The sequence below is a fragment of the Antedon mediterranea genome, chromosome 3, assembly GCF_964355755.1.
Source record: "Antedon mediterranea chromosome 3, ecAntMedi1.1, whole genome shotgun sequence".
Classification (NCBI taxonomy): domain Eukaryota; kingdom Metazoa; phylum Echinodermata; class Crinoidea; order Comatulida; family Antedonidae; genus Antedon; species Antedon mediterranea.
In genome coordinates, this window is record NC_092672.1 from 14,647,272 (window position 1) to 14,673,387 (window position 26,116).

Here is a 26,116-nt window from a genome sequence, read left to right on the forward strand (position 1 = left end):
ATGGTAGTTGTCTGAAGCGTAATTGCCAGAGGGTAATTGTCTGGATGGTAGTTGTCTGAAGGGTAATTGCCAGGGAGTAATTGTCTGGATGGTAGTTGTCTGAAGGGTAATTGCCAGAGAGTAATTGTCTGGATGGTAGTTGTCTGAAGGGTAATTGCCAGGGAGTAATTGTCTGGATGGTAGTTGTCTGAAGGGTAATTGCTAGGGAGTAATTGTCTGGATGGCAGTTGTCTGAAGGGTAATTGCCAGGGAGTAATTGTCTGGATGGCAGTTGTCTGAAGGGTAATTGCCAGGGAGTAATTGTCTGGATGGTAGTTGTCTGAAGGGTAATTGCCAGGGAGTAATTGTCCGGATGGTAGTTGTCTGAAAGGTAATTGCCAGGGAGTAATTGTCCGGATGGTAGTTGTCTGAAGGGTAATTGCCACGAAGTAATTGTCCGGATGGTAGTTGTCTGAAGGGTAATTAATTGCCAGGGAGTAATTGTCCGGATGGTAGTTGTCTGAAGGGTAATTGCCAGAGAGTAATTGTCTGGATGGTAGTTGTCTGAAGGGTAATTGCCAGGGAGTAATTGTCCGGATGGTAATTGTCGAAGGGTAATTGCCAGAGTAATTGTCCAGATGGTAGTTGTCTGAAGGGTAATTGCCAGGGAATAATTGTCCGGATGGTAATTGTCTGAAGGGTAATTGCCAGGGAGTAATTGTCCGGATGGTAGTTGTCTGAAGGCCTACAATTCAACGTTGTGTTCTTAATAATATCTGCGATGTTCATGGGGGTCAAAATATGAGATCTGGAGATTGAGAAGAATCGTTCCAAAAGTTTAATTGTATATATATAAATATTTTGTTTTATTTCAATTTGGCAACTTAAATCAAAATAGAGTATACATTTTTTTGGAAATATTACTCTGCTAAACAGACAAAGGTTGGCTACATCTGTGATGCTCAATGCTATAAGTATGGCAACTAAATATATTATATATAATAATACCAGATTTATATAGCGCCCTTTTCATGAGTAATCATGCTCAAAGGCGCTTTACAAGCATTATTACCCCAGTATTTTTTGGGATCAAACACGTATGGAAACATACTCCCATAATGCAGCCGGTAACCAGCGCAGATGTGTCTAGATCTAACTGGGTACCCATTTATACACCTGGGTGGAGAGAGGCAACGTAAGTAAAGTATCTTGCCTACGGATACAAGCAATGCGGCGAGAGTTGGATTCGAACCTAGGTCTGACGATCGGTAGTCCAACGTCCAACACACTGCGCCACACGCCCTAAAGACAAAATGTAATGGTTGCTATTACCTGTTTTCTGTTTAATGTTTTACGACTCCTTCTGTATGTGTGCAGGTACGAGTCTTCAGTAAAAATAGGTTTCTCATACCGCTATATTTAAAATACAATACAAGATGTTTGATTGAAATTTGGCTTTTTCTAACTTCTAATTTTCTTGTTTTCATAACACACAGATTTTTAAAATATTTATTATTTATTCAGGTGTTAGATGTAAACGATTTAAAACGATACCTATAAGCCAAAATGTTTTTAGCTATCTCATGTATATATTAATGAGTAGTTAATTCAAGCTCTGTCTGCACTATCAAACTAGTTTGACGAAAAAGTGTGATAGTGTACTGGAATTGGTCCTTGTAACCTGGTACTAGGTCACATATGGTGGCTATTGACTGTAGACAGAGCTTAAGTATGAACAATATAAAACCCAATACAATTTCATTACGTTTATAGTATTTGTAGTTTTAAACACACCATGTACAAATTTATACCTTGTTTTTGATAAATAACAGTTTGTTTCAAATAAAACATAATCCATCTTGAACAATTTGTTTTAGTAGTTATTGTAGTGATCAAAGCCAACCTGTAAACAGGCAGGCCATATAGCACCAACTGGGACAGAAGGGCACAGTAAAAAGTAAAATAGTCATTCAAATCTATACTGAACTAACCTTTAAACAGACTAATTTACTTCGATCAAGCGTTGACAACAACAAATTGTTGTTGTTGTTACCACGTTCCAGGAGCAAGTTTTTCATTGTGTGGTAGATATACAGAAGATAATGTGTATCTTCACGAGCATATTTCTTCATTTCTTCCGGAATGGGCCTTGAGGAATTTAATAGCCAAAATTATTATTTGTCATGCTCAATAATATAAGATATATTATAAGAATATCAAAATAATAACATTGTCTAATTAGGAAACAAAGATTTGGAATTTGTTTCCATTTTTATAAACAGTAGAAGAATATTTTGTTATATTATACATTAGTTGGAATGTATTAATGACTGCTTTCTTTCTATCTATACCTTATTCTCCAGTCAGCTAGCTGATATTCTTTTGCAGCTTCTACATCACAGTACAATTTCAATAGATGAGCTAATGAGTGTCTAGCAAGGCCCAGCACTCTGGATGCTTGCCCTGTGTCAAACATGTTCACAACATACACACCAAAGTCTCTTTGCAGCCACACAATATCCATATCAGCACCATGAAAAACCTTAAATGGAAATAATTAACTATTTCATGCTTCTTTAAATTGCCTGTGGCGCAGTGTGTTGAACGTTCGTGAGATCATGGTTAGAATCCCACTCTCACCTTATTGCTTGTATCCTTACTTTAATTACGTTTGCCTCTATCCACCCAGGTGTACAAATGGGTACCCAGTTAGATCAAGACTTGAAAAAAAAGTTAACCAAATATGCGGTACGAATAAAAAGAAATCGGTGTTGAATCTAGAAACTGAAGAAACCGATCCTCTTAAAATTTGCGAACTAATAAATAACCACCTAGCGAATATATGCCAGAAGATTGAACCCCTACAAACTAATAGTCTACCAGCATACCCTCCTTGTGACTATGCACCGACACTCAACTTCTGGCAGGTGTATCATCAGCTTCAGAAAAGTCAAGTCAGTTGCCCCGGGAGATCTACCGCCTCGCGTCATCAAAGAATTTGCATTTGAAATTGCATCACCGTTAGTTGACATCTACAACGCATCACTCTCGCAAGGCATAGTCCCGCGCAAGTGGAAAGAGGCGACCATAACCCCACTTCCTAAAGTGAAAGGACCGGTTAACTTAAATCAAATCAGACCCATATCCATTACACCAATTTTTGTACGCATGCTAGAACACTTTGTCTCGTCATGGATAAAACCCAAGATTGCGCCTAAATTAGACGAAATGCAATTTGGAAATCGCACAGGAGCGTCTACAAGTCACTATCTTACTAGCATGTTACACTATTTACTTCAAGGTCTTGATAAACCGGGACACGAAGCAACGGTTATTGCAGTTGATTTTCGTAAAGCGTTTGACCTAATAGATCATACAATCGCTGTCAAGAAGTTAATTGATATTAGAGTTCAACCTGAATTGATGCCGTGGATTTGTGATTTTCTGAGCGAATGTAAACAGAGAGTGAAACTCAATGGCGGTTTTTTAAACTGGCAAGGAATAACTTGCGGAGTTCCTCAGGGGACGAAACTGGGTCCCTTAATTTTCCAAGTAATGGTTAACAATTCGCTTAGAGACTTCCCAAATCGGTGGAAGTATGTAGATGATTTGTCAATATGTGAATTCACAACAAGAAAACCCCGCCTAATGTTCAAGATCAATTAAACGAACTATCACAATGGACCAAAGACAATAATATGATAATTAATAGTGAAAAAAATAACTTTATGAACATTTCTTTTGCCAAATCTCAACCCATTGTTAAATCATTTACGGTAAATAATATAAAAATAACCAATGTTGAGGTGATTACTGAATCGTTTGCTTCGTTTACTGAATAATAAAAAAACGGCACACGCGGTAAACAGTTTGAACATTTTGCAATACATACAGTATATGTTACGTGTGTCTCTGCTGTTTTCAATTCAGAGGAATTCCCATTTTTGGAGCCTGAACAAAAGTTTTTTTTCCAGCGACAACATGCGGTAGTACAGTAGAGTACACCGATAGTAACATTTGTTCAGTGAACAGGGGAATTCCCAGTTGTGTGGCCGTCACCGCCGTGCTGCAAGGCTCTTGCTATACGTACACACTGCTATTCTTAGTATTTAGTAAAGTGTAGTAATGGTTTTGTTTTTAAATTAAAATACAGTTTTATTTTTATTTTCATTATGTCTGATCTAAATATATTTACAATAAAAATCACAATTTTCTCACGGTCCTAGTACTGCACCGTCCTATAAGGTATTGAATAGTGTATGTATTTAATGTGAACTATCTTTATATAAAACAATTCCATTATTTGATGTTGTGTACACACAGCCCTCTACCAAGTGTCTTTATGAGCCGCACAAAAAATATAATTTTTATAATATATAAAAAATGTAATTATTTTATTTAATGATTTTTAATGAAAAGAAAAAAACAGTACACGGATATTTTTTCAGAACTATATTTTCAGCTAATAATAATTATTAGCGCTGCCTTGTTCATCCTGCTAGCCTAGTCAACAACAAACTTCATGCGTGTATACTTCCAACAACATCACGTTATATTTAGACATTGACAGGGTGTGCCCGCTGTCTGGTCATGGTCTGGGTGAGAGCGTGCGGCTTGTTATTGAACGTATAATAGTATAAATAGTAGTAACAGTAGAATGTAATCAAATTATGCAGGATATTTATTGTTTAAAAAAGGCTTGTATTAACGCCAAAAACGACATCCACAAGATTCTGCATAAACGAACATCTTTTAGAAGTGTTAGTGCGCTAACTGCGGTAAACTTTGTGTTCTCTACGTTACACAGAGTAATATAATTTTGACACGGCCCCTAATGTGTTTAAATAATAAGTGTTTAGAAGCATTGTGCAATAAGCGCTATATAAAAAATGATTATTATTACAGTGATTCAAGATGTATAATAAAAAAAAAAGTCAAATATCACCTAGTCCTACCTACTACTACCCTATCCAAGTCCAATCGCAAATCAGTATTTTTCAACTGACCCACCTACTTTATCACTAGTTTTTTGCTAAAGTCATGTCTTTAATGCTGGAATAATATGTATAGGCTATGTAATATTACCAAATATTCATATGATACTTCGGAAATAGATAGGATATGGAGATACAGCACTGGGAATCTGGTGAAATAAGCAACTGGTCCTGGTATGCTATCTGGCAAATTACTAAAATGTTGTTATGGCGAGTACCAGTTTTGACACAACTGCAGCTGTTTGTTTTTGTTTTTGTATAAAATTCATTGTTTTTACATCAAAACACTTTTCAAAATCAAGTCTCTAGAATAACTAAAACTTTTTGTCTCATATTTTAATACAAATGGTGACCCTTTTAAAACGACAGGCTTCGATTTAATACCGCCTCGGCGTACAATGGCTAGTAAAAACAGATCCAGGCTAACAATAGTGTATCTTCCTTTAGGCTCGGATGGCTAGTTGGTTGTGGGAACTCAAAATTGGGACAAACGAAATTATAACAATTATTTTATTCCAGCATTAAAGACATGACTAGTGATAAAGTAGGTGGGTCAGTTGAAAAATACTGAATTGGCCTTGGATTGTGTTTTGATCGAGATTCCACGAGATGTATTGTTTTTTTATTACAATCCTACAAGGTGCATTGTTTTTTTTATCGTGATCCAAAGACAAACATTGATTTGCCATGCGTCTATCGTAATTTGTTATAAATACCATTTTTCTCAATGAATTAAGGGGAACATACAACAGTTACGCCCGATATACTTATTCAGCCAAGCTAGCTAGGCCGAAAGTCTAGAGATTAATGTTTTTTAAAAAAATGAACCACTAAGTACTACGCACCTTTGAGTTTGTACAGAGTACCTATCTATAGGCTTAGTGCAGTATTAGATAGTACTAGCAGGCCTATTGTAAATAAAACCTATGAAATACGTCAGTTAATTTAAATGCAATAAAAATATTATACGGCCATATTGTGAATTAATAATAGTTAAATAGAGCAGTCAATATATGGTAAATGTCCTTCCTGAATGTTATGAATGGATTGAATTAGTTTGTGAAAAATTACCTTGACAATAGTAGGATCAGTGAATGATTGATTCAAAATGTGCATATCACTACGAAGCGCCAAGGTGTCCACAAGGTAGTCATGGTTACCAGTTGATAACTGCATCAAACATACAAAACCCAGATATGAGCGATACATATGAGCCTATTAAAAAAAAAATGTTATCTTATGATATACCAAATAGTTTATATTTTACATAAAAATAGTAAATACCGGTAATAACAAAATCTTGTCATTTTGTTCGAGTTAAGTTATACAAGCAAGCGCAACATGCACATCGTTAAAATATGTGAGGTATATCATATGTTTATTAGTGCTAAATTGTGTCAAGGACAACCATAAGTAAATTAATTCATTATCCTTTATAAAAGTGGCAACAATTCCACTCCAATAGTCATACACATAGCATAACATAACATTCTTCTTGATTGGATGCATAGCAAGACAAGAGTTCTCATAGGATCGCAATAAAAAATAAACAGACAAAAAACAATGTTCCATGCGTAGGTTAAAAAATATTATTAAACACAATTGCATAGTCAGCTTTTTATGCAAATTGCACATAATAATTAAATGCTATTTTAATATAGATTTTTCATACGTTAATGACATAGGTTAATAACTAGTTTGCTACTGTATACATATCTAGAATATATCTGTATCGACGCATAATTATACCAATAAATTGTCAATTGTTAATGAATTTAATAAATATTTTACCAACATTGGCCCTAATTTAGCGAAGAGTGTTCTAATTATTCTTTGTTTTTAGGTCAACCTTGTTTAAACTTGTTTTTTCTTGAACCAACAAGTCATGATGAAGTTTTAAAAATAATTTCATCTTTAGATTCGAAAAAGGGTACTGGTTCAGATAATATTCCATCACAACTAATTTCTATTGCTGCTTCTTTTTTATATCCATTCCCCTACTTTACTTTATTTTTACACAACCAGAATAATTCCTCGAAAACATGGCAAACTATCAATAATCTTCTTGGGAAAAACAAATCTAATCACAACCTACCTGAAAAATTAATAATTAAACACGATAATGGTAATGAAATAGTTCAGGATACTCCCGAAAAAATTGTAAATACCTTTAATCAGTATTTCACTAACATCGGTCCCAACCTTGCAGAGAAAATTGCATCTACATCAATGTATTCTGATTTTTTGACAAATGTTTCTTTTTAAACCCTACATGTTATGACGAAGTTCTTCATTTATTAAAAGGTATTGATATTAGAAAATCAGCGGGATATGATGATTTACCGGCTAAATTGATTGTTATAGCTGCAAACGTCATTGCAATGCCGCTATCCTACATTATTAATTTATCATTTACACATAGTCGTTTCCCCACTGCTTTGAAAGTAGCAAAAGTAATACCTCTATTTAAGAAAGGTAATACAGATAACCCCGGTAATTATCGTCCAATTTCCATTTTGCCTTTATTTAGTAAAATTTTTGAAAGAATTATCAATAACAGACTTATTATCTTCTTTGAAAAATATAATTTGTTCTTTAAACACCAGTACGGTTTTCGTGAAAAATTATCCCTAATTAATCTAACTAATAATTTTCTTTATCAAGTTGATAATAATAAGTCTTCACTAGGTATATTTATTGATTTTTCTAAAGCCTTCGATACAATTAATCACCAAATTTTGTTATCCAAATTATATTATTATGGTATTAGAGGGCAACCGTTACTTTTGTTTACTGATTATTTAAAAAATAGATCCCAATTTGTTTTTTCGAACGGTCAAAGCTCCGATCAGTTATCAATTCAATGCGGTGTTCCACAAGGCTCGGTTCTTGGACCCACTCTTTTTCTAATCTATATTAATGATTTACCAAATTCTTCCAGTTTTTTTGAATATCGTTTATTTGCTGACGACACTACCTTATATCACAATTTTGCAGGCAGTAATATTGATTTGTCTATGGTAAATCATCATTTTAAAAAAATATCAAACTGGTGTGACGCTAATAAATTAACTGTTAATTTAGTTAAAACTAATTATATTATTTTTTGTAACCGATATAAAACTATTAATAAATCAAACAATATTTATTACAAACATGTTATGATTAAAGAAGTCAATGAAATTCAGTTTTTAGGTGTTAAATTAGATAAACACATCACATGGAAGAGCCATATAAACTTTATTAAAAATAGGATAAAAAAGAAATCTGGAATTCTGTTTAGTTTACGCCATATTGTACCCCGTAATATTTTACTTATGCTTTATAAATCATTTATTCAATCAAATATTACTTATGGTTTAGAAGTCTGGGGTAGCACGTATAAGTCGCATCTTTATCCTATTTTACTGGTCCAAAAAATGTGTCTTAGATGTATAACTTTCTCTGATTTTATGGCTCCATCTTCTCCATTATTTAAAGATCTGGGTATTTTAGATGTTTTTAAGTTATTCGAATTAAGTATAGTTAAGTTTGTTCATGACCAAATTAACGGCAAAACACCACATCAAACAGTGGAATACTTTTATTTAATTACACATAATGCTAGTACCAGATTTAGTAATAGATATAATTTTGCAATTCCGAAAGCTCGCACAGATGCTGGTAAATTTAGAATTTCTTTTAATGGAGCTCAACTTTGGAATAATTTACCCTTATAGTTATAAAATGTACCTCTTCTAGATTTAAATTTATAAATGAAGTTAAATGTTTACTTTTACAAAAACATTAATGTTAGCCCTTGTTTACGTTATTTCTTTTATATAGTTGCTGTTTCTTTCTTATTGAATTATTGTTGATAGATGAAAATGTATGCATTATGACTAATTTATTTTTTGTGACAGGAGTCAAACCTTGATTAGCGAAAGCTATTTTTTGGCTCCTTTTCACACACACATACATTTTATTGTATTGTACTATTTATGTATGATGATGTGAATAAAGTAAAGTTGAACTAACATATATTTTTAATCTTTCATTTAACACTTGTAAATTTCCTTCAGCATTAAAAATTGCAAGAGTTATTTCATTATTCAAAAAAGGTGCAAAATACAATCTTGGAAATTATAGACCCATATTTATTCTTCCAGTATTACACAATGTTCTTAAAAAACTATATAATAAATGTTTAGCAAATTACTTTGAAACATTTAATTTATTTTACAATCATCAATATGGCTTTAGAGAAAATTATAGCAAGTTGTCACTTATTAATTAGTTAACAGTCTTCAATTTGATATTGATAAGGGAATATCTATAATTGGTATATTTATTGATTTTCGTAAAGCCTTACAATTGATCATAACATTTTACGTTCAAAATTATTTCATGATGGTTTTAGAGACAATGCAACAAACAACCGAAAACAATTTGTTTCATTAAATCGCTTCACCTCTGAAAAATTACCTATCACTTGTGGTGTGCATCAAGGCTCGGTCCTTGGCCCTATTCTGTTTTTAATTTATATCAATGATCTTCCAAACTCTTTTAATTTTTTTGATTTTCTTTTATTTGCAAATGACACTACTTTATTTCATTCATTTGCTTACAATCTTCTTGATCTGACTGTTATTCCAATCAATTCCAGAAAGTCATAGATTGGTGCAACGCAAACAAATTGACAATTAATCTTGATAAAACTAATTATATGATTTTCCAGTCTAAAAATAAACAAATTACTCAACAGGGCTCATTGACTGTTAATAATGAAATAATTAAAAAAAGTACTTATGATATTAATGCATAAATTAAGAAAAGGCTGGTTTGTTATTTAGGTTGAAACATGCTTTTCTTAGAAAAACTCTAATCATGCTTTATAATTAATTTATTTTATCTACTTATGGCAGTTTGTTTAGTACAGCGAACTCTTCATACACTAACTGATTATTTTTCATCTATTGGACACTCTTATAGTACAAGATTTAACAATGATTATAATTTAGCGTTACCTCAAGCTCAGATTTCTTTAGGGAAGTTTAGGATTAGTTTTGAAGGACCAAATTTATGGAATAACATTTCAGTTGAAATTCGTAGTATTATTTATCGGAAATCATTTATAAATCATGTTAAAAAAGGTTTATGTGATGAATATATAGAATAATGTACGTTTTATGTTTTTTTTTTCAATTCCATCTGTATTTTTTGTAATTTATATTTGTAAAGGGGGTTAAACTCGATTAGAGAAATGTATTTTTTTAACCTTCTATTGCCATGCTGTAATTTAAAAAAAATATATATATATATATTTTTTCTGTGGCAATAAAAGTTGAATATATATATATATAATAGCTTCTACAAGATATATGCTTTAGGGAACTAGCCTTCCAGTACAGTACCTCTAAATCCACAGCAAATTCTGATAGCCCATTGAGAACATTGTTTAACTCCTCCAATCCTTCAACAGTGTCAACCAATGTCAAAGGAGTATCTTCCAGTTTTGGAAACCCTGGCTGCTCTACCTTTAACAATTGCTCTGGCTTATATTCAAGATGTTCAATTTCAAATTCATATGGATGTGAACAACTACAAGCAAAAAAATACAATATAAAAATAAAAGTTAATTTGAGTTTATAGATTTTACTTTAGAGTTTTCAGAGAATGTATCGCTATACTAGGCAATAAAACATCAGACTGTTGACTGACTCGTAATCTTTCGCTTGAGCTCAGTGTACTGGTGGTTGATTGCCTATAAAATGCAATGAATGTTGATTGACTCATAATCCCTCGCTTGAGCTCAGTGTACTGGTGGTTGATTACCTATAAAATGCAATGAATGTTGAGGTATATATACAAAGTACACTTATCCAATTATTACATTCAATAAGCACCAAAATCAACAGTATCACAAAAGAAAAATAAAGACACCTTGTCTGTTATATATTACACTTGTATACTGACTTTTTATATATTTATAATTGTTTGTTTGAGTTTTTTAACAAAATGAATGTCCTTATTGAACCACTAAAGATTCTGAATTCTGTAATGAAAAAAAAAAAGAAGTCCAATACTCATACATGTTTTCAGTTTCTGTCATTGCTTCCAAATTTCTTTTTTTATGAATGAAACTTTCAACTACTGAAGAAATATCAACATTATCTGCAAAAGGCAACCAGAATAAAACAAAAAAGTCAAAACCAATTATCAAACACGTTTTACCAATTTACATTTTTTGTTAGATCGGTATTCCAGCATGCATTATTATTTGAGTTTCATTAGTGTCCTTTTTATATCAGCATAACCAATATTATTATTGACACAAAAAATTATATTACTGTATGTAACTTGACCACTAAAATAGTAAGTAAAACTATTTCCTGTTTTCCCCACTAGATAATTCTAATGTATACTGTATATATACACATGTTTTGAGACATGATGAATCCAATAAAATACATCATAAAACACACATCTCCACTTGTCAAAATCATTTAGAGCTTGTCAAAAACAAAAGCATTTATTATTATAATGAAGGAAATTTTGCATCCACCAAATATAGAAAATAAAATATATACATTAAAATCCTACCTTGTGATGTGTTGAGAGGTTTTTGAGCATTTGGCTTTACTTTAATGATTGGTACAAAAGGTGTGTTCAAATTATTAATTTTTGTCTTAAAAGAAAGTTGGGGACGCTGTATACATCTAGCCTGCATAAGATGAAAGGTCTTTGATTTGGTGTCATCAGTATTCTGTAAGAGAGCATTACATGTATATTTTTAACATGCTCTAACCATTAATTCCTATATTTCTAGGCCTAAATCGACATGCACATTATATACTCCTTACCAAAAATGGTTAACAATAAAAAAACATACCTTTCTATTCCAGCTGGCGATAACAACCTTAGGGGTATTTAGTGTCGTTGGTAAAATAGATTCTGCAGTCTTGATGCCAGATACAATGTCAAGCTGAATTCCCTGTAATATATCAAAGTAATTGAATCTATAAGAATTGAAGAAAGCTTGTATCTGATTGGCTATCCCCAAAAAGAGGTCACACACACACTTGAGTGGCCTATGATAACCGTTCACATGCCTCGCAAGCTGATCATATAGAGAACGACCTGTCGTGGGATTTTCTCAATAGAATCCGCAATTGAGCGGCCGTTTATATGATAAACCTCTCGCTAGCCAATCAACGGGTCGACCCAAATTCAGTTTATTGTATTTGTTGTCATTTTTTAGAGTGTTTATGTTATTAATAATTCATAATAGAAATAATTATTATGACTTACAACTCTCTCAAGCATAAGGTCATTAGCTTCAATGATTGTATCTACCATCTCTTCTACGTCATGCCCATGGCTGGGATCTAGTTTTCCCTTAATACCATTATCTTTTAGAAGCAAATTAACTCTAAAAAAAGAAATTAAATCAATATTATGTTTATACGGATGGAGTAGGTAAAAAGGGAGGCAGAAGGGGGACACAGGTATGAGTCTCACTTGCTCCGAGGAGTCTTCTCAGATACTGTACGGGGCAGTGTCAAAATTATATTACTCCGTGTAACTCAGTAAACACAAAGTTTGTTCGTTTATGTATAATCTTGTGGATTAATTGATTATTCATAAGTAAGCAAATGAATATTCATGAGTAGTACAGCAAAAACAGGAGATACGCTCCGTTGATTTTTGGAGTTAATACAAGCGTTTAAACAATAAATATCTAATTTGATTACATTCTACTGTTACTATTATTTATACCATTAGACGTTCAAAAACAAGCTGCACGCTTTCATGAACAGACAGTGGGTAAATACAGCGCGATGTCGTTGGTGGTATAGACACGCAGTGATTTTAACACTATTATTATTGAAAATTAAACGTCTGCGTGACAAAACCATACCTGTACCGTCATTTCCTGCCGCTGTTGTTTCAACCTTTCCTCATTCTGCACACACTTTAAAATTTCTGAGGTGAAGTTCCCAAGGTCGTTAAGTCTATGGGCACTAAATCTTGTGACTTGGATCCCTTTCTGACAATGATTTTGGTTAACCTTTCCACAACCATGATCAGTGTTTCATAAACTCATCCCTTTCATCTGGTCTTTTCCCATCGGCCCTGAAACTCGGTGTAGTTTCTCCTATTCTGAAGAAACCACAACTTGATCATACTGTCTTTTCTAATTTTCGACCTATCACTTGCATCCCTATTCTCTCTAAAATCTTCGAAAAGGTTGTCTCTTAACTTGTCAAGTTTCTTGAAGACAATGGCCTCAATGATGAATTCCAGTCAGCTTACAGGAAATCTTTAGCACAGAGACTGCTGTCCTGAAAGTTCACAATGACATCAAGGTCGCTGTTGACTCTGATTTATCTGTGTTATCAATTTATCTAGATCTTTCTGCAGCCTTCGACACCATTGATCATAACATTCTACTTAATCGCTTGATTGACATTGGTGTCTCTGCTTCTGTTCTTACCTGGGTACGTTCATACTTAACATCTTGACGCCTATATGTTAAAGTTAAATCTTGTGTATTTCTGATCCGATCTCTTTGAACTTAGCAAACACTCTTGTAATTACCACGTTTATGCTGATGACACACAGTTTTACAACGAAAAAATGTGTCCACACTCTCATTACTTCTAGGCTGGATTACTGCAAAAGTGTCCTGTGCGGACTTCCAGATACAAGTATAAACAAGCTTCAACTGCATCTTAACTCTGCCGCACGTTTGGTTAAACACACCCCAAAGTCGCAGTTTATTACACCAATACTTAAACAGTTACACTGGCTTCCAGTTCAATAATGCATTAACTTAAGTCATTCTCATTGTCTACAAATCACTACGCTTGTTCACCTTTCTTGCCTGTTGTTTTCTGAATAGGCTACAGTAAGAGGCAACGAATTCATGAAAATTCAATTCAAATCAATTCAATTTCTTTATTGCTGCAAATGCCATCAAGGGCTAATATCCACAAGACTTAACTGATGCTAGCTGGGGTACTTACACACCGATCCCCAGTTAGCGGTGATGGTGTATCTCCATACTCCAGTTTCGGTGCTAGCTTGGTGTTTTTGTATTTTTGTTCTCTTCCTTTTGTTTTTCTGTTTTGTTTATTTGCGCTATATAAATCTATCTATTATTTATTATTAGGGTGCGTGGATGGAATGTCCACAATAATCATTTGTTCGGCAGCGAAACTTCCATGATGAATACACGTGGTAATTTCTTACCAGAGGGGTGCGCGTACATCAAATGGAATTTCCACAACAGTTGTTCTGATCGTTCGGGCAACAAACTCACATGGTGAACACACGTCGTAGTACGTGTACATCAAAGGGAATTTCACAACAGTCGTTCGGGCAACAAACTTACATGATGAATATACACGTGGTAATTTCTTACCAGAGGGGTGCTTGTACATCAAATTGAATTTCTACAATCGTTCGACTCGCTCGGAATTGTTTTTCCAACAATTGATCGTGTGGCTCACGAACACACATGGTAGTTTCTTATAAGAGAGGGGTGCATGTACACTACACCAAATGGAATTGTTTTTCTACAAAGATCGTTCACTATTCTATACGATTGACTATAGGTTTATTTTAAATAAAAATACAATAGCTGACATTACGAATCCATAATCACCTCATGAATATAAATAAGGCAAAACGTTAGTAGCGTTAGCACTTAACGGTTCAATGAACATGGTTACGCCCACCTCATTAACAAATTGTAATACACAGAATAACGTTAACCACGGCGCACCACGGTACACAGAGTAATTTTGACACGAACCCCAAGTAATATATATAAACTGTAGGTCTAGTGGATACAAAAACTGTGCGAGCACCTACTGCAGTACTTTTGAGACAAGTAGGGGTTACACCACACCAAAGTGCCTTAGGCTGAGTAAGTATGAGAAAATATCAACTTAGAATTAATCTAAAATTAAATTATAACTCTCTTAATTGAATGAGCAGAGGGATTTTCGGATACAATTCAAAATTCTTTAATCATCCTACACGGGGCAATTCAGTCATTGTTTGGCCACACCCAACGTTCAATAAATAAGTAAAACAGTAAAATAGTTTTGTAGCTCACCTTGATAACAATTTTTTACTTTGGGTTTGTCTAAAATGCCTAAAGCTTTCAAAGCTACTGTAATATTCATATTCATCACCTGGTGCAGGCAGACCATTTGCAGCTTTCGTTGCTTTTACAAGTAGGCTTAGGGCTTTCTGTAATAAAAAAAAAAGTTTTTAATTTCATACATTTACAGTATGTATCTGTATTTATATTTTTGTATACTTTTTGTGTTTTCATTAATTGTGTTTGTCTGTTTTTATGAGAGCTTTTATTTTTTTACATTGACATGTATTGTTAAACTTCAATTCAATGTCAAATCAAGTTGGCAATTAAAAATGTTGATTATGACTTTTTTGTATTTAATACTAGATTAGTTACATCTTATATAGTATATCAGTAATTTAATACTACTTTTAATATTTTGGACTTAATTTCTATATTGGGAGAAAACTCTATTCATTCATTAAAACAATTTTACAACATCGGTAATATACAAAATATGTAATAATACTAATATGTAAAACGTGATTTTATGTAATTATTTTGATTGAAAAATGGCTTTGTTCATACAATTGCCGACTTATGGTGCAACTTGTTTATGTCAATCATGATCACTTTTGGCAATGTTTCAGACCCTATATTTTATAATTCTTTCTTTTTATACATTATATAAACACATATACAAATAAACTTTATTACTGACGTTTGTATTAATTAATACTGTAATTACAGTACAAACCAAACCTCTGACGGGGACAGAAGTTCCTATGCAATTGAGTGATATATTTTTTGTGGTATATACCAAGTTTTTAAAGCTATTAGAACTACAATTTAATAACATAATTTATTGATATTGCCAATGTTGATTTAATATATAAAAATAAATTACTAAAAACCATAATTTTATATACAATTATTATTTCAAAAACTATGTTATTTGAGCATTTGCCAAGCAGTCAACAGAGGGCATAATTTGTTTACATCGATCGCATGGCTAAAAAAATTATCATTTTCAGCAATGTTTTAGTCACATATATACTATACAGTTACTACTATATTTAGTTTTTCACGCTGCTGCTCTAGCCAGCTACTTCCCATGAGGACTACTCATTCAGAAGCTAAAGCAAGCAGCAATTATAGTATCTAAGGCCGACGTTTTGCGATTTTGTAAACTCGACTTATAATTTATAGATCCCAGCTGCTAGACCCAAAAAAACATCTTGGAAAAGAGTCTATGAGGGCTGACGGTTGAACGATTTTGGATTCTCGCCCTTTGATAAGTTGACGCGAATCAACAGACTGGGAAGAATTTTCATGAAGTCACGTTGTCTCTAGAGGGTATTCAGTTGCATGCCAACAGGTTGAGGTCACACACACAGCACATTAAAGTTCAAATTTGATCATTTTTAAATGGGCATGTGAATCATAATTAGAGAACTATCTTTGATTTGTATGTATTTTTGCGATTAAAGGACATCTTTTAAATAATTAATCATAAATATATCTGAAGAAAGAACAATTATTAATTTTAAAATGTCGAGCAGCGTTTTTTGTAAGAAATATTTCTTGTTTTAAATCAATAACTGCTATAAAATCGTGATCGCCACCGTCAAGTAAAAAGGGTTGAAGTGCACCGGGATCTTGGTGTTCACATGGATGAAAAATTAACTTTTTCTACTCACATGGATACCAAACTATCGTTAAAAAAGCAAACCGCCTGCTCGGGCTGATGTGGAGACATTGCAAATATCTTTCTCCTCCAGCTTAATTTGCCATTTATACCTCATTAATTACTCTGTCCTTGGACTTCTGTTCTATTATCTACAACTCAATATCCCAAATACATGACACAAGAATTGATCAGATTCATACTAAATTCATAAATTCCTCGGCCCAGTTGCCGGTTCTCTCAACACTAGTCAATTCTGGCAAGTACTAGACGCACACGAACCGACATGAATTTTTCTTTTTAAATGCCTAAATTCAAAGTTTGATTGTAAATTTGTCTCTCAACTTCATTTTTGTGTCCCTGTGCATAAACTTTGTATTAATAATCTTTTAAAAGTGCGGTTTTCTCGCTTTTAATGTCAATTTTAATAATATATAAATCTGTTAGTTTTCCTTGTTTTTTTTTTGTAAACCAAATGTATATTTTATGGCGATCCTGTTGGTCTTTTTCTTTATACACTGAATAAATTTTTTTTTAAACAAATAAATAAATACTTAAATTGTCTGTCAGACAATGGTTTTTGGGTTATAATTAAACATTTCTTTTCTGTTTCTATACGTGAATAAATATTATTTATTATACAACAAAAATTCATACTTTGATATGTCATAATTGTGCAATTGAAATTAAAAAATAAAAAATACTGTGAATCTGTAAAAGATGATGTGCTTTTTAAATAATTTAAATAAAAAATGATGTCTAAATAATATTACTTTAATATACTAAACAGACAGATTTCTGTCACTTTAGTTTATTTTATTGTTCGGTCAAGTCTGGGGATCACTTCATCAAGCCTAGATGCTTCAAGTGTCAACAAATTGTATCCTATTACAAACAAAACCTTTACTATTATATGGACTGTTTTGATAATAATTCAATGATTGTCTCTGACAGCGAATTACAGTATTATAATATCGGTCTAGATTGGGAAATACCAGAAATAATGTTTTGATTATTTGACAGTGAATTATTATAATACTGGCCTATGTTGACAGCAAGAACAACGTCATTATTTATTTATTTTACAAATTACTGTCTACATGCATCTATAATACTGTATTATCAGCAAATTTTTTCATAGACTCTCTTCTCCCAGACGTCCTAGTTTACAAATTATCAAAAACGTCGGTCTCTAAAACTATAACTGCTGCTTGCTTTAGTTTCTGAATGAGTAGTCTTCTTGGGACGTAGCTGGCTTGTTTTTCATGCTACTTGCTTTAGCTTCTGAATGAGTAGTCCTCTTGGGACATAGCTGGATAAAGCAGCAGCATGAAAAACAACAATTTAATTACTTATTATTGATAATAAATACTCATAAAACAAATAAAAAATAACCATTACAGAAAATAAGTAATCTAGCTCCTAAAAATATTACTTAAATCTATATAAACGACGAAAATGTATATCTTGCCCCATACAAAATAGCGCGACCACAATAAAACGTGACCTAGCGCGACCGATAAATTAAAAGTATAGCTCTAGTAGCAGCGCGCAATACAAAATTCCGGAAGTTGATTTGATTTTGACCAAAATTAAACATGACCTATTTCAAACGAGACCGATATCATCGTAAACCATCTATTATAGCAGTTTTCATACGGCACGACACAAACTTTTACAACTGAGGTTTATCGCAAATACCTTGACTTCGAGAGAAACATTTGTATAGCACCACCGTATAATACAAACTTTATATACTGGTGGTGGCGCTATTGTTCCCAAACCCTTCCCATTATGCATCGCTCACGCAATTTGCGATAAACCTTATGTAAAAATGGGCCCGATCGTCTCTATGATGATAGTCCCGATTGTCCATGATGGCATGGCCCCGATCGTCTGTTTACCAAGTAAGTAGCCTTACCTAGGCTAGCTAGGTTACTTACTTGAGTATAAACGTTAACCTCTTCACTCTGCGATTCAATGGCTGTTGTTGAGGAACTCGGTACTTTTGAATTATCATTAGGCCTACTACTAGGAGTCTCCATGCTACTCTACACCAAAAACAGATACACAAAATAGTTACACAAGATAAAGATTGGTGGTACACTTTTGTTGCATGCACGACGCGAGTGAGTAGCGGGGGCAGGCATGGATGGTGGATCGAGGTGACACACCACACACATGGCATGAGTAGTATGGAGCGCCGTTACTGCCTTTGTGAGTCCAACATAGCGACACTACAGTATGTGTCCATAAAATAGAGAGACGTACCTCCCTGGACTGGAATGTAGGCTGTGTCCGAAATAGAACAAGAAATATTTCTTAGAAAAAACGCCACTCGACTTTTTGACGTAACAGTTTAATTTATTGTTTTTTCTTCTTTAAAATGATGCATTTTTTCAATTGATATTCCATTTAATAACCCATTATCTGAAATGATCATAAAGCAGAGACTACTATCTGGTATTTGATACCTAACTGTTTTGAGGATGTAGGCCTATATGGTATTGGGGAACCTAGATTTTTCTAAATTTGCTTAGCTCCATTCCAACCATGGTACGTGGGCTGGTTTTGTAGACTTCTAGTTTTTAACTTTCATGATTATACCAATGTAGTGGTGACAACAAAATTGTTTTATACCATGTACCACCATGATCCAAAGTATTATGTCTTTCTGTTTGATATGCAATTATGAAAATATTAATAAAAAAGATAAAAAGAAATTGAATCGCATTACAAGGAAAGCTGAATATATTGTTAAAGATCCGTTGGTGCAGTTAGAAGAAATATACATAGATTGGATAGTGAAGGCAGCTCATAAAATAATTAAGGATGTTGATCATCCCCTTAGCAAATACTTTATTATCAAACGCAATGGTAGAATACATGTTCCAATAACTAAGACAAACAGATCGAGATATGCCTTTGTTGCAAATGCTATTCATATAATTAATTCACGTCACCATCGATAAAATGTTATGTAATACAAGACTATGTAAACAATGAAACTTTTAAACGTAAATTTTTTCAATTTATAAATGTTTTCATATTTTTAATATTTTTAAACGTTTTGATGATGATGGACAAATAAAGCATTTCAGTATTCAGTAGTGTATAATTGAAATTTCCGGGGACCTAGCAGCTCTATTTTATCAGAACAGCCCAAGGGCCTAGTGTTGCTCGCTAGTAGGCCTAACCACACCCAACCACCCCATAGAATTTGTCCCCCGTGTCGGGAAGATCCTGGAACTTGGAGGTGGTTCCATGTAAAATCAGAAAGGCCTATTTACGCCTAATAATTTCGTTATTAATATACTTAACAGTTCTATATTAAGTGGTGTTTTCATAAAGAAAGGTGACCTTCATAGAAGTAGCCTACATTTACTTGGATTAAGTTTCATAAAATTTCAATTTGCTCAAACTGTCGAGTCCATTCTATCTGCATATTGCGTCTATTAATATCGTTTTTAAATGTGGACTTGGTCATCATCATATCATCAACATAATACTTAAGAGTGGTAATATTATTTGATGTCTGGTCTAGCACCAGGTGCCTGCAACTTAGGTATTAATATATTATGATTAATGTTATCGAATGATTGCTATAATCTGTTATTAATGGCCTAGAAATTGAATGGGGCTTTTCGGTGTGTTTTTCTAACGTATCTACTAGTTTAATGAGGTACTGGCACTATCGGTTCAAACTCGGCAATTTTCAACAAACAGGTAAATTACCGGAGTCATCTGAACATGCCAGTAAAAATAAAAGGCCCATTTACATTAGGACGATAACGATCGACGATAAATAGATAAAGGCATTTTTCATACATAAAACAAACAAAAAATAATAAAAACTTTTCATTCTTTTGATGAAAATGATATTTTCACACGTCCAATCAAATGACGTCATGATTAGTAAGAGCAATAATATCGTGATTTTATTGTTTTTATGTATCATGACGTCATATGATTGGAACTTTTAAAATATTATTTTTATCAAAGACAGCATGATTACAATGATTATCCTATAATTCTAGAACGAAAATCTAACTTCTTTTGTTTTATGTAAAAAAATGCATGCTTATATATTTATCGTCGATCGTTATCGTCCTAGTGTAAATGCCTTTAAAATAATTTAAAGAATTTTGTTTGCGTGTACCCATTTAGACGGCGCGTGTTTTTTTCTCTTATACATTCACAATACATAAAATTATTTAATTAAATATACATAGGCATTTGCTTTTATATTTGACTCCATTTACATTTATTTCAAAACAGTGTTGTTGGTCATATGAAAGAAAGTTAAACTGTTACATTTAGGCCTAGATACTTTAAAAGTAAGTACACAATATTGCTCTAATAAAGGTGATATTGTTTACCCTCGCCAAGGAGGTAGGATCGAGTGTGTTTGTCTGTTTGATTGTTTGTTAGCAGGATTACTCAAAAAGTTATTGCAACATGGAGCAAGATCTTTACCAAAATGAAAATACAGATAGATATATGGTTAAGGACCACTCCGGACCAGTGTCATTCTGGACCACTTTTTAGTACAGTATTATTTTCAGACCTGCTAGTGTTAAAAGAAAGCCGGCGAGTAGTCTTAAAGTAACAAGTAAACTGAGATTGCATTTTCTCAAGAAATACTTAAAAACCTCATTTTTGTACAAGAGGCAAGATTTATAATTTGTGATTTGTAATTTTAAACCATAATTTGATTTAATGTAGGCCTATATGTTGTCTTGATCACGTACAACAAATCAAACTTAGCCTTCATATGAGCAAATGAGCATAATGTAAATTAACTATAAACCCATATTTTCACAATTTGTGGCAAACCCTTCTTTACCCAATATGAAAGATCAAATACCACAACATTAACATTTGTCCAAAAAAATCATCTTTTTTGGAAATTTAGCTTAATAATCGACTACCCTTAATTTCTATTCTAACCACGAACAATATAACAGATCACTGACCTTTGAAAATTACATCATATTGTCTGAAATGTATATATGTAAGAGATACAGACTGTTATGTGGCGATACAGTATGCATACCCGAAACCTCGGGGAAAAAGACCCGTTCGAAAAGAAGGCCTCCCTCTTTGATCTGCAAAAGTATAATATCGAAAAGAAGCTATTTCGAAATCCAGCCCACTGGGGTTCTTTCCAACAGCGAGTACTCGCCAACTTACAGGATATAACCATGGAGGAAATATGTATGTATGTATTTCCTCCATGATATAACTAACCCTAACTATTTTATAATTTTAATTTTATCATGTTTATAAACTAAGTTGTCATTTTGATGCTTAAGGAGTAGAGTTGAATCGTGAAGGAACCCTTGACCTTTGAATTGAAGGCAAGCACGTTTAAACCACCACGCTACAGCTCCACTCCAATGGAGTTTTCAAGATAGTATGGGCTTCTTTTCGAGAGACTGTTTGTATAAAAGAGTAGGCTTACCCATAGAGATATATAATATCTCTATGGCCTACCTAAAAGAGATAAATATAAATGTGAACACGCTGCAAAATGTGATGGACTCATTCTACTAAAAAAAAGCCCAGAACGCTGAATTGAAAAAAATGCATCTCAAATAAAAGTCCGGGATCGGATGGATTAATTGTTGAATTCAAGAACATTTTTTGATAAAATTAAACAGATTTTATGCAATTCTTTAAATTATTTTAGTCCTATAACGAATTGCAATAATAACTCTATTGAGATGAGAGAGTAAATTAAGAAAATAGGAGACGAATTACCCTACTTTAAACGTAGATTGTAAAATTATGGCCCATGCACTTTCTAACCGAATGCATGAATTTATTGGTGCAATGATAATAATAATAATAATAATAATAATAATAATAATAATAACAATAATAATAATAATAATAATAATAATAATAATAATAATAATAATAATAATAATAATAATAATAAATACTTTATTTTAACACGGAAAAGCTTGTGTCACCATAAAGGTGTTCTTCTACAAGGCCGTGATCAACTAACAGTAATACATTACACATTTAAAAATAACAAATTTTAAAAATAACAAATTAGAGAATAAAAATATATAAACAGAAGCCTTAATTACATTTATGCTAAGAGTACAAAATATATAATAAATTACACCAATAATTTTTTTAAAGTATTTAAATTTGTGGCATCTTACATTGGTTTTTCTAGAGTATTTTTATTTCACTTATTTCATTTCATTTCATTTTATTGCATATCAAAATCGCAGCCAATGGCTGAATTACATGATACTTACAAATATAAAAACATTTAAAACAGGCATAAAACAGAATATAAATTGCACGTACAAATCAAAGAACAAATAAAAGTGGAATCAAACATATTGCACAAGAAAAATACATAAAAATACAAATTAAGCTAACATTTATCTACAAATTTAAAAATTTAATTAAATAAGATAAATATGGAAATTGATAATATATTTACAAGATTATGAAATTTGATAAAATAAGAAAATTTGAAAATTATGGAGTTATTAAGTTATTTACAGTAATATTATATTTATTTGTACATATTCACATATTATGTTAAATTTATTTATACATCTTTACAAAATGTCTTTAGTTTTACTGAGTTAAAGTCTATCTCTCATTAAGGAGGCGTGTAAGATCAAGCATAGGGCTATTATAGTATCGATTTGTTTTACAGGGTCTCAACAAATTCTTTTCTTTTCCTAAGACTAACAGAAAGCGCAGGATTTCTATTAAACCAATCCTTGAATTTATTAGATGTAATACAATCTGTGTTAATGTGTGTATGTGTGTATATATTTGTAACGGATGTAATATAAGGTCAAAAGAAATAAAGAAACAAATTGTGAGTACTGATTTAAGATATAATAAAAGAAACAGCTACTTTTTAATACATTTCTTAATATAAAGTAAATTTAAATGATAAATAGTCGTACTTTTACTATAACTTGCAATAAACATAAAATGTACGTTTTTAAAGCATACTTTTACTCCATCGATTTTATGTACATGTATAGATATAGTGCCTTTTTAGCTGTTATATTGAATTTTATTGTTCTTTATTTTTATAAAAATGTATGTATGTTATATAATATATATTTGTAAAAGGAATGAATAAATGTGGGTGACCCCCACGAAAGAGAGAAAAAAAAAAAAAGATGTAATACAATCTGAAGCAAATTTACGACATGTATTTTCACGGCGTTCATCTAGTCGTTTAATATTCAAAGTGTTGTAGTCTTGGTAATCTTTACCCAAAATTATCTTGCATGCACGTTTTTGCATGGACTCTATGGCATTTGTCTGCGCAACATTAAGACTAGAGTGCCATACTGGTATTGCATACTCGAAAATTGGTCTAACATTATGTGGTGTAAACTTGGGCAAGGTCTTCAAAAGGAATACCAAACTGTTTTAAAAGGCTAAGCATGTAGACGTCTTCCTCCATTACTAAGGATATGGTCAACCTGGACATCAAATTTTAAATAATCCTGGATGAAAACACCGAGTATTTTTGCATAGTTAACTGTTTCTAATTCACAGCCATTTGTTGATAGGTGTCATATAGGTTGGCGACTTCATGAAACAAAATTTAAGTTGTTTGTATTTTGATGGGTTCAATTGAAATTTGTTCATGGTTGCCCATTCGAGCAAATCATCAACATCATGTTGTAGAGTAGACGTGGCATTAGAGTTAACTACCTCGCCCAGTGAAAGATCATCAACGAACTTCCACTTTTCAAGATTGCTTCTTTAACAGCATCGTTGATGGCGGCACGGAACACAATTTCTCCAAGCTTAGTACCTTGTGGCACACCACAGGATAAGGTTTCCCAGTCTGACAAAGTCGATTGGTACTTGACTCTTTGGCGCCTTCCAGAGAAAAAGTTACATATCCAATCGAAAATCCAGGATTTGGCACCAAGTGCAATGAGATTACTTGCTGCAACTGTATGGTCAACGCCATCAATGCTTTAGTGAAATCTGTTACCAAGCGTCCTGTTTTGTGTGGCTTGTCAGTTACTTTAAAGAAGGTTGAGCATGTCAATCAGATAATGGGATGTAGAGCATCCTTTCATACACCCATACTGGCTAGTGTCCATATTCGGTCCAATATCGTTTAACAAGAGGTTGTATACAATTCCTTCAGCTACTTTGGCAAATTGTGAAGTCAACGAAACTGGTCTTAGTTTATCGGGTACTCTTTTGGAATAGGACACACTATGGCGTCTTTTTCCATTGCCGAGGTACACAAGATTGCTTAAAGGAAGCATTTACAATGTTTGTTAATGGGGGAAACTCAATTCACATGCAAACATTTTGATAATCTTGTTGGGCACATTATCAGGTCCAGCAGATTTTGAAACTTTTAGGTGGTAGAACATTTCCTATTATTCCTCCAGTTGGGGTGGATTTTCAGCTGGTAAGAAACTTGGAAGACTTTGACGCACCAAAGGTTTCTTACTTTGCGAGAACTTGGAGAAAAAAACATTGATATCTTGAGCTATAGCAAGATCATTGTTAGGGGCAATGTTGGGTATTTGAATAATTGGTGGGTTTTTAGTTTATTTGCCATAAGCTGGATATCGTGATGCCATTTCACTGGGTTAGTTGATTTGAGGCTTTTAAGTCTTTCGTTATAGAAGTTAGACTTTGCACGTTTAATTTCGATAGAGTTTCCATTGATTAGACTTTCCCTCATTAGAAAAACATTTTTGTCGTTTTAAAATAAGGTCTTTCACCACCCTATTCATTCAGGGCTTGTCGCTTGAGTGAAGTCTAAATGATTTCAATGGAAAAAACTTGTTGATTTTTACATCTAAGATACATTTACTTTCTCTTGGAGACTAGACATGTTAACAACTTCGGTCCATGGGTAGTGGGTAATCCATTCACCAAATTGCTAGATTGCATGGGAAGGCATCAAACGTTGCTCTTTTTCAAGGTTCTATGTATCTTGTGTTGGTAACATTTAGGCAACCAAACAACATAATATTGTGGTCGCTCAGACCAATTGGTGATTGTATCACAGGATTATTGTAGTATTTACTTAGGTTGGTTATTATTAAGTTCAAAATGGCATCATTCCTGGTTGGTTTATTTATAACTTGTTTGAGAGCGTGTGTCTTACAGATGGTATTAATTTTAGATCGGTTAAAGTCTCCTAGTATAATATAACCAGCATTAGGGTATTTCTGTTTTAACTTATCGACAGATTCTGTAAGGTAGTTCATAATCTCATCCTTAGGACCATCAGGTGGATACACTCCACAAACAACAATGCCAGATATATCTCGGGGTATTCTGTTTGGGTTTATTCTTCCTTGGCTCTGCTTAGCCTTTGATTAGACAGAAAGCTAATGTTTAAAA

General features: G+C 32.9%; 1 protein-coding gene across 1 annotated transcript in view; it reads right to left on the minus strand.

Moving 5' to 3' along the window:
* Positions 1-18,859, minus strand: part of LOC140044943 (exosome complex component 10-like) — a 35,793-nt gene extending 16,934 nt beyond the window's left edge. Inside the window, exons 1-11 of the mRNA XM_072089655.1 lie at positions 18,676-18,859; positions 15,079-15,215; positions 12,264-12,384; positions 11,845-11,946; positions 11,556-11,718; positions 11,045-11,126; positions 10,367-10,553; positions 6,045-6,188; positions 2,331-2,521; positions 1,971-2,127; positions 1,312-1,392 (exon numbers count right to left, since the gene is read on the minus strand). Coding sequence (XP_071945756.1) covers positions 1,312-1,392; positions 1,971-2,127; positions 2,331-2,521; positions 6,045-6,188; positions 10,367-10,553; positions 11,045-11,126; positions 11,556-11,718; positions 11,845-11,946; positions 12,264-12,384; positions 15,079-15,215; positions 18,676-18,777 — 1,467 coding nt within the window. The 5' untranslated portion in view covers positions 18,778-18,859. The remainder of the gene's footprint in view (positions 1-1,311; positions 1,393-1,970; positions 2,128-2,330; positions 2,522-6,044; positions 6,189-10,366; positions 10,554-11,044; positions 11,127-11,555; positions 11,719-11,844; positions 11,947-12,263; positions 12,385-15,078; positions 15,216-18,675) is intronic.
* Positions 18,860-26,116: the final 7,257 nt, after the last annotated feature.